Below are 15,719 nucleotides of genomic sequence, written 5' to 3'. Positions count from 1 at the left end.
AGATACAGTATCATATTTGTCTTTTGGGCTTGTTGAAGCATGCAAGTCCCTGGAAGCAGACTGCCCCAAAACATTCAGTTTAACTGACAATTTTAGAGTACTTTTAATGAAAAACAAAACAAAACATTTTCTGTGTGCTGTGTTGTTTTTCTTCAAAATTATTTTTTTATTTAAATAAAGGGAAACTCTTAAGACCTGTGGCATGCCCTGTGTTCCTTAGACTTTACCAGCATGATTAGATAGAATATGTCCAAAGTGGTAATGTTTTCATGTTTATTTATTTACTTAAACATAAGTATGTACTCTACAATGTTATTTTTTAAATTAACAGTGGTTTTACATGGAAGAATTATATATTTAAAAAAAATAGCAGTGGTAATTTGCAGCTTTGAAGATGGAATAAAAATACATTTAAATCAATTTGAATTAAACTATTAAATTCTCAAAATGTAAGCCAGTTCCGTGCAAGAATGATTTTGATCCAATTGGAATTTAAATGCCACGTTTTACTATTTCTGCTTTGCTGTGGGTCTCCCTCTCTCTCTTAGTGTCACTCACTTTCTCTTGCTCATTTAGCTCTGGAGAATGAGGTGTATCGCAACCCAAAGCCATCGCTTGTCGACCGCTCTGTCCTCGACTTCCTTGGGGACAGGCTGGTGCCCCACGACATTTACGTGGATGGCGCGTTCCCGAGGAAGCCGCTCCTGCCCGAGCTGGGGACGGCCAGCGCCGTGCCGGGGCCCGGCTGTCAGCTGCAGCCGCAGCCACGCAGCGCTTCCCCGGACTCTGACCTGGAGTGCATCGCACAGGCCCGGGCCAGGGTGAGGGAGCTGGAAAAGGAGGCCGAGTACTTGGAAGAAGCCTACAGGAATTACCAACACAGAGTCATGCTGAATGCAGCTGCAAGCAGAACACCAAGGAAGATGCAGCCTCCTGTAATTCTGCAGTGCCCTCTCAGTAGACACCCTTTGACTATCCAGCAGGAACTGCTAGAGGATAATCCCAGCTGCCCACATTCCCCTCTGAGCAGTCCAAGAGGTGATGAACACATCAAAAGAACTGAGCAGGTCGATATCTTTAAAACTCCCTTCACGCCACCACACAGAGGAGCATCTTCAAGGCGCCTTTCTTCTACTCCCATTTCCAAACCGAAGAAAGACCTCAAGAACAAGAAAACTCCAGATGGTGAGTCACAATTGTTAATGGGGTGCAGTCATGGGTTTTACTTACTCTTTTTCTTGAGCTCGGGAACAGAAAGATTTAGCAGTGTTAGTGTTTGACTTGTTATTTGCTAAGGTGCAGGAGAAATCAGGAGATGTAGTTTTGCAGGCGACAGAATAAACCAGCTGCTTGGAGTATTGCTTCTTCCTGGAAACAAGTACTGGGGAAGTATGTTGAGGGAAGTTAAACATGCTTTAGGGAGCTTCCAAGAGAAGACTACATTATATAAATCCCTACAGCTGTAACTTTATGATATACAGAATTTAATTCAAAACTTGCTATTAAGTGTAACTACTTCAGATGCTAGTTACAGGATGGCAGATCTCTTTTTTTCAATTGGATTTGTTCTTTGCTTAATGCACTAAACTGACTGGTTCTGGAGAGGGGTAAGAATTAAATAATAAAGGAGTGCATTACCTGACGCAGGAGTTACAGAAATGGAGTGGTGTGGAGTATAGGAAAATTGCTGCAGCTGGGTGATGGGATGTAAGGTTAGCTTCAATGCTAACTGTGCTGTTAGTAGGATTTGTCAGCTCCCACTTAGATTGCTTCCCCACTGAGATGTCACTTCTCTCTCGCGAGTCCTCTGAGGAGTGCTTTTATACTGGTGTATATATATTATTCTTTTCTGCTAGAGATGGCTGAAGCACCAGGTGTTTTTGCTAGAGAACTCTTAAATCATTCTGGAAGCTTCTGTGGAACTTTTTGGTGTTGTTGGAAATACCAGTCTGAGTAGCTCAGGGTAAATTTAAAGAGGTAGAAGATACCATGCATGTGAGTCTGAGATTTGTTTTTTCCTTTAAGTGAGGTTAAGTGCGGTTAAGTGCAGCTCAGTTGTCAACACCTGTCTCTGGAGAAGGAAAGGAAGAAGTATGTCCTCTTCTAAAATACTTAGAGTTGGCAGATCCAACAGCTGTTTTACTGCATAATCTGCAAGTGAAAGGATTATTCAGTTTTTGATTTTCCTTTAAATTAGCTCATGCATTTGACTGTTTTCCTTCCTAATTCCATGCACATTGAACCAATAATGCATGTATTGTACAACCAGCCTTGTCTGAGAAATAGTAGGACAAATAGCTAACACAAATTGTGGGATTTTTATTCTGCAGACATCAAGAGCTCATCCCTTACTTCTTCACAGCAGAGTGTTGACCAGGTTCTTTCTCCTATTTCAAAGCCATGTTTGCTTTCATCTTCTGAGTCTCTTCCCTCCTCACCATCCAGTCATGGTCAGAAAACCAGGTAACATTGTTTACAATGAAACATTTTTAACCTGCTTTTTAAAGAAACATTTATCTAATTGCTCACAGTGATAGCTGCTTTTACCAATCAAGCAAGCCATTGATTTTATAAGTGAAAACTTTTCTAAAGATGAATAAGAATTTCTATTTTAAATATCATGCCTCAAGTGGAACCTAGTTATAAAAAAACTGAAACACTTTGGTTTGCTCTGAGCAAAGGCTCTTTATTGTGTCTCTATTTTTCACATCTGTGACCTGACTGATGAGCTTTTGCTAATTGAAGCATTTGAATTTCTGCTTCCTGTTTGAGAATTTAAATCAAGGCAATCGTACATTCTCGCTTCATTCATTAACAAGCTGTAATGCTAAATTTATTACTTCTTTTCTCTCTCTGAAGAGCTTGTCCACGTGCCTGTTTTCAAAGTAGGATTTACCAGTCTCTTTTGCATGTGGGAATGGGATGGGTAGCACAACTCTTCTCTTTTCTTGTTTTTTAAAGATCTTTTTAAGGTAAATTAATAACGTGTCAAAATTAGGCTGCATTAAAATGGCTTCTCTTTCGTCTCTGTATCTCCTATTTCCATGTCTAGAGTTCTTCTGTTCTTAATGTCCAGTGTTGCCTCCACTCTCCAAAACTAAGAATCCTGAATATGTGTCTTCAGAAGCAGCTCTAGGATTTAACTTTTAGTATTTTTTAACTCAGAAGACACAGCTGAATTGTCCTGAACCTGCTAGCCATCATTCCTGATTTGATGGCTGAAGAAAGACAGCTTGTGCTGGGGCAGCTCTAGCAGGCATTTGTAGGCCTTTCTTATTTTGTTGTTATCAAAGCCTCAGCACACATTTAATGCAGAGAGGGTCTCCTATCTGGTTAGAATTTTGATAGAGCCTTTATGTTTTTGTCTTCAAAATGAGCTGTTGAGATATTTAGGGACTGTAAGGTCAGTTTCCTTTAAGTATTCCCTTGAGGCTGTGTCTCCTTTCCCTACCCATTCACATTTTCTGTGGTATGTCTCAGATTTTTTGTACTTCTCTGGCAGACCTTAAAAAGTGGAGGTTGAATGTTAACCTGCATGTTAATGTGATAGGGGGAAATGCTCTAATCCTGTGAGGGACTATACTTCTTTGAAGGATTTTGTAGACTTCATCCTGCTTGAAGAGTGAACAGTATGAACAAGTTATGTTGCAGAGGACAGACCTGGGTCTGGGAAGGCAGCTATAGTTTGTTGTTGCTTTCTTGGGTTTCTTATGACAAAGCAAGGGTATAAGGTCCCAAAAATTGTCTTGAACTTGCTGCTTTCCCAAGACTTTCTCAAAGGAAACACATTCTTTTGTTGTGTATTTTCTAATTTCATGTGCCTTGGACTGTTTTCTGTTACATGAAATATTTGAGAAATGCATGTGTGGGCTTTTCCAGTTACTTATTCTTATTATTAGGCAAATGCCACATCACTGATGTGTATTGTGGGATTAGTTTATGACCTGTAGATTTAAGTGGCAATGGGAACTTCTTTGAAAAGGCAAGAAAAGCGAATATGATGCTGTAACATCTGTGACAAGAAGACTAGAGTGATAAGGCAGATAATTACCTAATAATCTGCCTTCAAATTTTTGTTTGTTTGTTTGTTTGTTTAGGCCAGAGAAACCAGTTGAGGGTTATTACTGAGGCAGTGGGTTCTCTGTCTTTCTAGCAGTGTTGCAGGACACAGTATTGAAGAAAGTGACAAGCGTGTCCTTGAACTTCGCACCCTTAAGAATTATTTAGCGCTTAACCACTTCTGTGAAGGAAAGACTCAAGGCATGGAGTAGATTTCCAAAACTTAAAATTTCATTTACTCTGTTCTATTTAATTTACAGGGTATTTTTCCCCACTGACATCACTGAACTATCTTTCTGGCAATGCAGATTTATTTGTCTGTGCCCAGATTCACTTTTTGCTTATGAACAACTCTCATTGTTGGGGGTATGTTTTGCATTGTTTGTATTGTTTGTTCTCCACTTTTGCCCCATGGAAGACATGTATTCCTTAGAAACTGTAAGCACAAACAGGCTGTGATGAAGAGCACCAGCTGGTGTGAAGTAAGCTCCTTTATGAATTGCTCATGCTGAATTTCATTAGTGACCTGCACTCCTTTTGCTGTTCTGGTTCTGGTCAGAGTTTAGTAGCTGGGTCACGTGGGAGACATTGTTCTTTCACATTATCTTTCTGATGAGATAAATGGGGATTTAAAATGAGGGCACTAACCCCATTTTGCTAGAACCCAGATTTTCACCCCTGCATCTCTTGTTTTGCCAGACGTCTAATCCTAATACATTTCAAACACATCTGTTAAAATGACATCAAAATGGGAATTAAACTGTAACACAAAGCTTAAAAAGGCAAATTTCTTAATTTCAGTTGACAGTCACAATTCATTGTATTTCTCCTTTTTTATGTTTTTTCTTCCTCCTTTTATTTTGTTTTCACGTAATGAAACTATGTGACGTAGACCTTGGGGAAAGGCTGAAAGGTAATGGAGTGGACTTCTGGTAAAAGTTAGAGAACTGGATTGAAATACATTAAAATTGAGTCAGAAACTTTCATGGATTTTATGTTTGGTTTAGTCTGTTGCTTAGCATGTGAGTGAATTTCAGATGGCTATTTACTTAGAAGTTTGGCATTTATATTTATTAACTTATTTATATTCTTATCTTTTTCAGACTTCAGAGTCAACAAACAGATAAACAGGATCTCAGTGATAGCCACAAACCAGAGAAACTAAGGTATGAGGATCTTGAAGAACACATTTATACTCTTGAAGGTAAGTTTTAGTGCATTTTAGACAATTTGTTTAACACCTTAGGGCTTAATAGTCTTCATAGTTTTAAGACTGTAGTTAGACAGAAAAATTTCAGACTGATTTTGGAATTAGGGAAAACAAATGTCTCAGATGATGAGATATTTTCTTCATTCTTGCATCTTTAGGTAAGTGTATATAGTAATAAGCAGACATTAAATTGAGTTGATTCTGACATTTGTAACATAAATTTGTTCAGAAATCTTACATAACCGTGTTCTTATTAATGCTGTAGGTCTGACGGTTGCTTTGGAATGTTTTAAACTGGTGTAAAATTTTTTTAAACAGAAAAGTGTATTAGTATGTGAACTAAATTGAGGCATTATTATATTTGCTGCATAAATTAGAACCAGGTTATAAGTCTAAAGATAGGTTTCTGTAGCTATTACATGCACTCTTGATTTTTTCTTCAGTAACTGACGCTTAAACAGTAGTATGAATTAGAAGTTGCTTTAGGTTGCATGTAAATGTGGGAAGAAAGAACTCTTGCAGTTATGCTGTCATCAGTCAGCATCTCTGAGTAGTTTTGGAACATGTGGTTCAGTTACTGAAACCTAAATTTTGTCTTAACTTTTTTTTTCTCTGAGGTCAGTATTTCATTTATTTGCATTTCTTCTCTCTGTTGATTGCAGGCTATAAAATGTTTCCTTCTCTCTGTATGCTGCAGGGTCAGTTTTCAAAAATCTTTGGTGTAACTAAGGTAGTGTACAAAGAAGAGGGTAAACAAACTTGATGTCCTTTATAGCCATTTGTGTATGGAGTGAGAAATAGAAGCAGTTACTGGCCTTGCTTAGTTTTGAGTGGCATCCTAATGTTGAACCTTAGCAGCCTTATCTCCCATGAAACTGGGTTTAACGTAGATGAAGCTGTCAATGAGGAAGATGTGAACAGCCAGCTAACCTTTCCTATTTCCAGATTTCATGAGGTCTGTCAAGTCCTGAGGCTCGGTGGACGTGTGGCGTTGTGTGGTGTAACTAAACTCATAGGTGGTGAAGAGATTGTGGTTGTTGTCTGGGAGAGTTAGGGGTATTTTCTTTGGAACCAGTGATTCTATGTGGTGTGAGTGTTTTCTTGGGTCCCAGACTGGCTTATTCTTTTGGTTGTGGTTAGGTCATATGGAAGATGGAGTGGAGGCCTTGCTCACTCTCCTGACCCTGTGAGAATACGGCTTTCAATATTCTAAAAGCAAGCAACCAAAAAAGATGTTTGTTTAAATAGCAGATATGCTGATAGTGTTTTGTGATAACTGGCAGAGTATAATGCCTCATCTGTGCATTTCTCTGTGAAGCTTTACTCATTACTCAGCTGGTTTTATTTATCTCATTTATTTCTTTTATAAGCTTTAAATGCATTATTTGAAAGTGAACCAAGCCTATAGCCACTAATGGTTTCTACTCATCTCGCATTTAAATTAGACTTATATTTATTTGTTTAATTTTGTATGGGAGACCTTTGGGAATACATTACATATTTCACTTCTATTTTATTACATGTGACAGCAGACTGACATTTTCTTGGCAATTAGGGCTGAGTAGATGCTGTGCCCAGGTAAGGTACTAATGAATCATTTGGTGGTATGTGGTGGTCAGTATTTTGAGTTCACATATGCTGATGATTTCTCTATCAACAGTACTTCAGCTGGGTGAGCCTGCATCAAAAGACAATCTCAGTATGTAGGAGGAAATCAGATTGGTTGAAAAGGGGAGGAGGTGGCTCAGGAGAAATTGCAGGGAGATGTGGGTAAGAAAGTAAAATCTAAGAAGTAAATATAGAAAAAGATACAGTGAAGGATGAAGTTGACAACAGTAAAAAATACGGTGACTTAAAGGAGATACCAGAAAATATGGAAGTCTTTTAGTCCTACTGTGAGTGAGTTCTAGAAAGAAAAGATTAACAGATTATCTTGGCAGCAACTGTTTCTGGATGATGTGCTTGTCTTAAGGGAATAATGCATCTCTTGTTGTCCACCCTTAAAAAGGGAGTGAAAGTATACAGTTACCTTTTTTCTCCTTTGCAGAGTAGTTAATTTAAGAGTTTTTTTTACTATTAATGCTTCTGATTTGGGTTTCTTTGTTTGTTTATGTTGTTAGCAGTCATTTTGAAGTTAGAAGTAATATTTAACCAGGCCAAACTTATGAAAGGAATTTTTTTTTTAAATTTAACTACACCTGATGCTTCTTGATGCCTCATATGGAAATAATGTTGTTGATAGCTTTATAATTAAGAGAGAGCAACTAAACAGAATAGATTTTCTTTTGAGTGTGATAGCCCATTATTTTGGTCTTACAAAACACCCCATATATAGAATTTATTTTCCTAGGGGAATCTGGTAGGAATTTCTCTTGCTTTGGTAAAAAACTGAAAACATTCTCCTAACTTAGAATGACAGCTTGACAGAAATTTTCTGTTATGCTTTCATCTACAGTTCCTTTAAAAGAGTTTTAATTTAAAGAAATTGAAACCATTCAGAGAGAGAGAGACTGATCAGTTTGGTTGACTTGGATTTTTTCATGTCAAATATTTCAGTTTTATTATTATGTGAAAAAGAAAAAAGCTTGAGACATTGCTAGTATATGAAGGATGAAAATTGATGTTTTCTAAAGCTTTACCCAAAACCTAAAGAGATATATGGAGTATCTGTGCTATGTTACACAATGTTCTTGAGAAAATAGTCCTGTGTATTTCAGGTTGGCTATCTAGAGGTAATGGCCACATCTTGTTTTATCACTTTTTTTCTGTCTCCCATCAAATGAGATAATAGCAGTCTGCATATTTGCAAATAAGTAATTTAAAAACAGTTGAATATCACAGCAATCATCAAAGAGGAAGGACAGTAATTGTGTTTTTGTGAATTCAGAGCCACGGGGAAAAGGTAGTATAATGTAGAATATCTGAATTAGCAGCATCCATCCTCTGCACTGAAGAAGGCAAGGACCCCATTAAAGAGTGTGTGACCAAACAGTTAAAGATTATTTTTATATGCATAAAAACGATGAGCTGATCTTGGATATACAATTTTGCTGTAACTTGTATCTTGATTATGTAAAGAAATGAAAACATCTTGGGTTTCTGTTGTATATTTCTACAGTTTTGGCTTTATAAACACATGTGTTCCAATAGCTAATTTCAAAACTAACAATTCTGTAATTAAGGAAGCAAGTACAGCCTATGATAATTCTCAGGGAGATGATCAAGTTGAAGGGAAAATGCTCAATTAGTACTGATATTTTTGTGTTCTAATTTAGCCATTCCCACACTCTCTGTCCATTGCTGTGCTCCACTTTTGCAATTACAAAATAATGAAGCTATTGTTCAAATTTCTTCTCCAGATCAGGGGGGCATACCAGAGGAGTGTGAAAGTGATGTGTTGCAGCCATCTGGGGACATTGTCGATGGAAACTGTGTCACAGCCCCTGTGCCAGCAACAGCCACTTCACTGCAAGACTTAAGTGAGTTCTCAGCTCAGACACAAAAGAAAGTACCCTTTTTAAATGTCAAATGTATAACACAGAAAGCCAAATATTTAAGAGTCTGTAGGTATGTAGGCTGGTTGAAAAATTTGTTGTAGTTGAAAAATTTTCCAGAAAGTGCCATTTCTGTAATAAAGAGAAAGGAGTGTTTTCCTTTGCTTTTCTGTTTGAGGATGACATTTTTCATCCTAGTTTTAGTTAAATTTGCTTTTAATTTAAACATTCTTGCCACCCATCCTACCCCCCCATCCAGCCTCTTGTGAGATGATTATTTTTTTCTTTAGGATAATTATTAAATATAATTTCTGCTCTTGATGAGACATTAAATGTTTTGAAGTATTTTATGTACTGTTTGTCTGGATTTTTAAAAATTTATTCTTGACTCTGTTGTTGAACTGTATTGTTAAAACAATTAAAACATTAATTAAACATTAACATAACGTTAACAATTAAAAGCATTAAAGCAATGCAGTTTAAATTCTTTGGCTAGATGAGAATAATATCTCATATATAGTCAGCATATGCTGCTATTCTAATTGTTCTAGATGGAAACATTATGATTCTTTTTATTTAGAGAAGGGCTTTCTAGCTTTTCGTGATTCCCACTCCTTAGTTTGCCCATCTCATTGCTATCTAATGCTGTTCTATGTAGACAGCTTTTTAAATACATTGGTCATATCAGCAGTGTATCCTGCAATAATTTTCCAAGGGGTTTTAAATACTTTGCTTTATAAATATAAAGAATTGTATCCAACCACATTGCAGAGGGGGAGAAAATACAGTAACATGGACTTTGGGATAATAAAGGTTTGTTTTATAAGAATGCCCACGAAAGGAATGAGAAGTGCACAGCTCTGTCAAATCTCTGGCCTGTACTTTGGCTCTACTCCTTAACTCTTGGTGAGTCATTTATCAGATGAAAAAATGTTTAGAGGTGGGAAAACACATTACCCCATACCCAAGAATAAGTTTGGTGTATGTACAAACAATATATGCAGTTGGTTTTCATTTGCTGTTAATGTTATACAGCAACCTGGTACTGATTTGTATGCTCTTGTAGTGATTACTGAACTACATAAATCTAATTACAGATGTTGAAATAATTTTTCACAGCAGTGCTGGATCAAAGGCAGACTGAAGAACAGAACAGAGAAGATGAGAAAAACTTAGAAGAAGAAAGGAAAGCAGGAGAAGAAAGGAAAGAGAAAGAACAACAGGAAGCTTTGGAAAACGAGCAAAAAGAAGTGGAAAAGCTTAACGAAGAGGTGGTAATTCAATCTCTGATAGTAATGCAGCTTTGTAGTGGCTTGCATTTTAGGATTGTTGTATGTGTAATTTGGTTAAAAATAGATTTTTATTCTGTGAAGTGAAAGTAGTAGAGGCTAAGTTATTTTATGTACTTGTGTGATTAACCAGAGTTTCACTAGAGTGTCTCCTTATGCCAAGTGACTTTTTCACTAGAAACAGATGCCTTTCTTTCCCTGCCTCATGTAACTGGAAGCTACAATTTCATGGCCACTGTCACCATGCTGTTGGAACAAGCTGAACATTTGCTGTCTCTGTGGTGTGGCCACTGCAGGTGGGGACACCACCAGAATATGTTCACGTCCATCTGTCAGGGCTTCCAGGGTACTCAGGGAAGCAGAGGGTATAAGGAGACCTTGAGTGTTAAAGCCCTTTGAGCTTAAACACTTAGTGTTTAGTGTTCTGGATTTTTAGGTCCTGTTTAACACTGTTTAGACTGGTGTGTTTTACTGAGTTTAACATGAAATTTTGCATGTATTGCAGGTAGTAAGGTATAAATGTATTTTTCTAATCAGTATTTATTTTTGTTTCTTAAAGTATATCCAAGACTCAATGAAAATAGACGAAGAAATTGAAGATAAAGAGGGAGTAAAATCTGAGCATAGTAACACTGCTGCTGAAAATAATGTCAAGGATCCTCCTTCCAATCCATTAGAAAAATACATGAGAATAATTCAGCAGAGCAGAGAGCAGGAACTGGCAAAAAAGGTGATTATTCTCAAAACACAGTCCCAAAAATATAAGAAAAAACACAGAAAACTTTGTTCTTTAAGGGTCGCTGGTATCCTCTGGGGGGGGGTTGTTAGTTTGTTTTTAAGGTACTAGGACAGTATTTAAAAGTCCTAAGTTTTTAGCTTAAACTGTGTTTAAATAGTTTGAACCTACACATGTCAGGCTGTGTTCCTCTAACACAACAGAATTTATTCTGGCACAATGGAAAATTGGACTTTTAAAGAGGAGGTATGGGTGGACATTACTTCAGTGACAGAATGCAGATTGTGTTTCTTCAGACATGATCCCAATCTAAATTTCCAAAGTGTTACTATTCTAGATCCAGTGTAGCATTTGTAAAAATAGGGTTGGTCCTTCTGAAGATTTTTATTTTCAGTTATGAGCCTTAAAAATCCAGATACTATTATTAGGTCACTTTGACATTAGAACTGGTTATTTTCCTCTTGGCTACCAGGATTCAAAAAAAGAAGAAATAAGAGAAGGGTCACCTTCAGAAGGACTTCTATCTACTGAAAACGATGACAGGTAAGGCTCATGTATTAATCACTTCTAGTACTCCATATTAACAAATAATAATAGTAATAACTCTAATATATAGTTGTAATAGATTTAGTATGAATGTTAAGAGACATCTGCCTCCTTAGAAACCAAAACAAATTATTCATCAAAAGCAATCGTGTCAGAAAAATTGAGGATCCTTCCAATTCTTGTACATGCAAGTTAAGCACTGTATGTAACTCACATCTGAGAGGTGCACTTTATGATCTGTATCAGTAGTTGTGGCACTCACAACTTTTTATCTGCAACTCAGCAGCATCCAACTTCCTTCACAGAGAGCTGGAGTTTGAGGGATTGTTCTTGGGTGATGACACCCTGGGTGAAGGTTTGTCTGTGCTGCACCTCACCCAGAGTCTGTTCCTAACTTTGATTTTTCAATAGCATTGTGGACTTTTAAGACACTTTATTCAGGGATTTTGTCTGCCTGCCTGAGTTACAACAACCCAGGCATTTCCTCTGGTTCTCTCTAGGCATTGATAAATACATATGTGTGTTTAAGTTGCTTACAAGAGAAAAACCAAACAATCCTCCTCCAAATCTTTCAGTTTATTCCAAGATGTAGAATTGAAAATAAGCAAAAAATGTGAAGCAGTTAGGAAAAAATCCCCATAAAGGCTCACTATAACTACATAGTAATGATTGACTATTATCTGTGCTGTTAAACATAACAGACCCTACCCTGCTGCTCCTGAATTGGTACCAGCTGTGTTGTTTTAACTTGGTGAGCACTATAGAAGATCTGCTTTTTGAGGTATAGGTGATGGCTTTCAGTTAATGAAGGCCCAAATCCTCCTCCTGTAGGGTTGGTTTTGTTGCCAGCAGTTCACTGAAACAGCAAGAGAATTGCAGCAAAGGCAGACTCTTAACTTCTGTTTTAAAATGAATATTAAGATTTTAAGATAAACTGCATTGGACTCATACCACTTTATTTTCCTCCCTCCTATAATCAATATAGCATTGCAGACATTTCTCATGGAGACCTGGATGAAAGCTTCTGGTGAACAATAGCTACTGATTTTTAAATTATTGTTACTATTATGAGAAAGATGTTTTTAAAGTAGTTTTGTGCCTTTAATAAATGTTAGGCACCAACACTGCAGGCTGTGTAATTATAAATTAATAAAATGGATTTTGATCTGTTTCATCTCTTCAGTCATTCATTTCAAACAGGGAGTCCTGATGTGTTTGTTACTAATCCAGAAGGAAGCCCTTGGCTGGGGTGAGAGAAAGAAAAAAGCAGGGAACAGAAACTGATCAGTGTATTTGGGTAGATTTGTGTTGGCACTGAATTCCTCTAAACTTCGTCAACTTTGCCAACCCCCGCCCCCCCAACCCCTTCTCCAAATGGTTCAAAGTGTGGATGAAAGGAACAAAAAATTCCCTCATCATCACCTGCTCTTGAAGGTGTCCTGTGGAGGCACTTGGCTCACACAACTTCAGAGCATTGAGTGTGAGAGACCCAAAATAAGGTGTCCCTTCTGCTGCACAGCAGGGGCAGGAGCCACTTTCAAAAGCAACTCCTCTCGTGCATTACCTTGTTGTTATTAACCAGCCCAGAATGGAGAGATTAAAATAAAAATGCTATTTAACTCATCTTTATTTAAGCTTTGTATTTTGTAGGTAGATTATAGGCAAGATCATTAAACTTTATTTACAGTATAAAATACAGTAGTTTTTATCAGTGAAGTAATTTTAGGTGGCAGCATATATTACAACTTGCACTGCATTTGAGGCTGCTCATCTTGACCTAACTACAAGAACATGAAGCCAAGTTTGACAGAATTTAGGGGCAAAAAACCAAAGTTCTGTCTTAAATTTGCTGGATGTTTAAACACAATGTACCAAAACTGTGACAGACACAAACTTTGCTTTTTGAGATGGAGCTAAAATGTGATGTGTTGGTTACTCTGGTTTTGCATGCTGCTTAATTTGCTGTTGCAGCCACTCTGGCCTTTACAGAATTTCTGAGTGACTGCTCCAGCTGGATGTTGGGAAGGGGTAGTGCTTGTTGCATTATGCTGGCCTACCACAGTGGAACAACTACCACTACTGCATGCTGCACACAACTGCTGCTGCAGCTGCACCTGCAGAGCAGCCCTGCCCCATGCAGGAGAGCAGGGAACTCTGGAACAGAACATGTTTCACCTCAGATAGAGACATAAAGCCTAGAGATGCACTGCCGTGGAGCAGCTGTAGGTCTGGGTTCAAATAAGCATACACAAGTGTTGTCTATTATCTACAAATATTTATTTTAACACTTGGATGTAACTACAGGAAGCCCTTGGCACTGATAGAAAATATTGATTCACTGTTAGGTTACAAAAATTTATACATAGCAAAATTTAATGCTCTTTACATAAAAATATTAGACTACTTAAACAAAACTTCAAAAACTCCCAGTAATAGCTACACTGAATTAGAAAAGAATTAGGCTTTAAGACACTGCCTCCATTATTACCCTTATGCAAACACTGGGCTAGAACATCACCTGCATTGCTGTAGAAATGTCTCCTTCATGCAACAGGTAAGAACATACACTAGGCTATTTTGTCATATTTGCTCTACATCAATCAACTTTGCCCCTTTTTTGAAACTGTCAAATTAGACTTCAATAGTTAACAAAAGAAATTATATTTGAAGTTAATACCCCCCAAAAAATGCCTTTTCTCTTAATACTGATTTGAAGGAATTTGTGCTTCCTTCGATGTATATTCAGCAAACAGTCAAAACTACCAAACCACACGTCAGCTTAGCAGGGGTATGACTTGAATATTTAATTTTTTCAAATGAATGATGTATTTTTACTTTCCCCCCCCCAACATTTTTATATATATATATATATATATATCATATAGAACAAACACCAAATATACCATCACTAATACTCAAGATATCACTGAATGCTTCTGAAAAAAAATATTAATTAGAAGGCAGACTTCTATGGGAAATGACTTTAAAATGGCACCAGTTTGTTTGTTTTTTTTTCTGAACACCACGTTTTCTTAGTGTGCTAATTAATTTGTAAAAAGGAAAACATGTAAGCACTGACTATAAATTTGCTAAGCACCAAGATAGAGAAAGGTGGACATCCTGTATTATTTTTATGGCTGCAAATTTTATTGTTTGTGTAAAACTCTGCAAACTTTCTCATCCGCTCATTTGGAATTGTCAGATCAGTGTCATTTTAATAAGGTAACACTTTCACTTACTTAAAATGTAGGATAATGGTCTCCCGCCACTATATAAATGCTACAACATTTATAGAAAATAAATATTAAGGCAAAGCTGACATTTATTTTCAAAGAAGGGGTTCATTATCCAGATCCAGGGACCTACATTCCATTAAATAGTTAATAAAAAGATTAGAACTTGGGAGATCTCCTCGACCCTCAGGTGAGCACAGGGATGTGACAGCTTCATCGTGGCAGCGTGTGGCACAGCAGTGGAGCTGCTCCCATGGCCCCAGTGTGGGGTATTCCCAAACAGCCCCCCTGCAACCTGGGAGGTGCTGCAGCTGTGCCATCACACACACACACACACACACACGAGCTCTTCTCAGAAATCCCAGCTGGGCACGGGTTCCTTTGGGAGGTGCTCAATCACACACCATGCACATGCCTGAGGATTGCACAGATCTACTGCCTGCTCAGCTGGGGCACCTGCCACCATTTTGTGCAGGGCGTCATGCTCTAGAACAAGTCAAATACTAAATACCAAGTCTCAAAGAAGAATAATTTGGTCACTTGTTGTAAAGTGTTGCCTTTTAAAATGCCTGGAATAAACCCTCCATTCTCTTTTAGAAAGGACGGAAGATTACCAATGGGATGATTTCCCTAAAAAAGTTTTCCAGGAGCTGGAATGTGAAGCTTTTACACTTCTCTCTAATTTTGTTTGCTAGACACACATCTGTACTGCAGAGCAGCTATTTGCTGATTTGTCAGAGCTACAGAACTCTTCTGCTGAATTATTGTGGCAAACATTTATGTGTAAGAATTGAGTTGCTCTTTTGATCGAGACTGGATATCCTGAAGCTCCTGCTCTTCTTTTGCTTTGATATCTTGGTAGGCCTGCATTTTGCTTGCATCCTTTAAGTAGGCCCAGTTAGAAGACAGTATCATGAGGAAGTGGATCTGGAAGAGAAGGGTGAGCATGATGGCGAGTGAGCATGTCAAGAGGCAAAGCAAGCTGCTAGTCAGATTAATAGACGCTCTTTAAAATAACAACCAAAAAAACCAGTTATTCTACGTTAATAAGCATTCTGTTATTAAAACAAGCACAGAGGCTGTTTTTCAATGATCTCTAGAATTTGGCATGCTAATAATTCAGTTGGTTATTCACAATTTAGAGAAAGTTAG

At 37.6% G+C, this 15,719-nt stretch overlaps 2 protein-coding genes across 8 annotated transcripts in view; one reads left to right on the top strand and one right to left on the bottom strand.

Moving 5' to 3' along the window:
* OFD1 (OFD1 centriole and centriolar satellite protein) overlaps positions 1-12,508 on the top strand; it is a 28,977-nt gene extending 16,469 nt beyond the window's left edge. For 3 of the 4 annotated variants that reach the window (XM_053934550.1, XM_053934551.1, XM_053934553.1), the window contains 8 exons: positions 577-1,185; positions 2,331-2,463; positions 5,163-5,263; positions 8,629-8,748; positions 9,883-10,034; positions 10,612-10,782; positions 11,261-11,331; positions 12,320-12,508. In XM_053934550.1, coding sequence (XP_053790525.1) covers positions 577-1,185; positions 2,331-2,463; positions 5,163-5,263; positions 8,629-8,748; positions 9,883-10,034; positions 10,612-10,782; positions 11,261-11,331; positions 12,320-12,365 — 1,403 coding nt within the window. In that variant the 3' untranslated portion in view covers positions 12,366-12,508. The remainder of the gene's footprint in view (positions 1-576; positions 1,186-2,330; positions 2,464-5,162; positions 5,264-8,628; positions 8,749-9,882; positions 10,035-10,611; positions 10,783-11,260; positions 11,332-12,319) is intronic. The other variant, XM_053934552.1, reaches the window with a different exon arrangement.
* Positions 12,509-12,943: 435 nt separating this feature from the next.
* The window catches only part of GPM6B (glycoprotein M6B), a 105,605-nt gene continuing 102,829 nt past the window's right edge, over positions 12,944-15,719 (bottom strand). For all 4 annotated transcript variants that reach the window (XM_053934560.1, XM_053934559.1, XM_053934563.1 and 1 more), the window contains one exon: positions 12,944-15,494. In XM_053934560.1, the coding sequence (XP_053790535.1) occupies positions 15,345-15,494 (150 nt within the window). In that variant the 3' untranslated portion in view covers positions 12,944-15,344. The remainder of the gene's footprint in view (positions 15,495-15,719) is intronic.

Source organism: Vidua chalybeata, chromosome 2 (assembly GCF_026979565.1).
Source record: "Vidua chalybeata isolate OUT-0048 chromosome 2, bVidCha1 merged haplotype, whole genome shotgun sequence".
Classification (NCBI taxonomy): Eukaryota; Metazoa; Chordata; class Aves; order Passeriformes; family Viduidae; genus Vidua; species Vidua chalybeata.
Note: the sequence above shows the minus strand (reverse complement) of the source record. Positions and strands in the feature narration are given on the sequence as shown.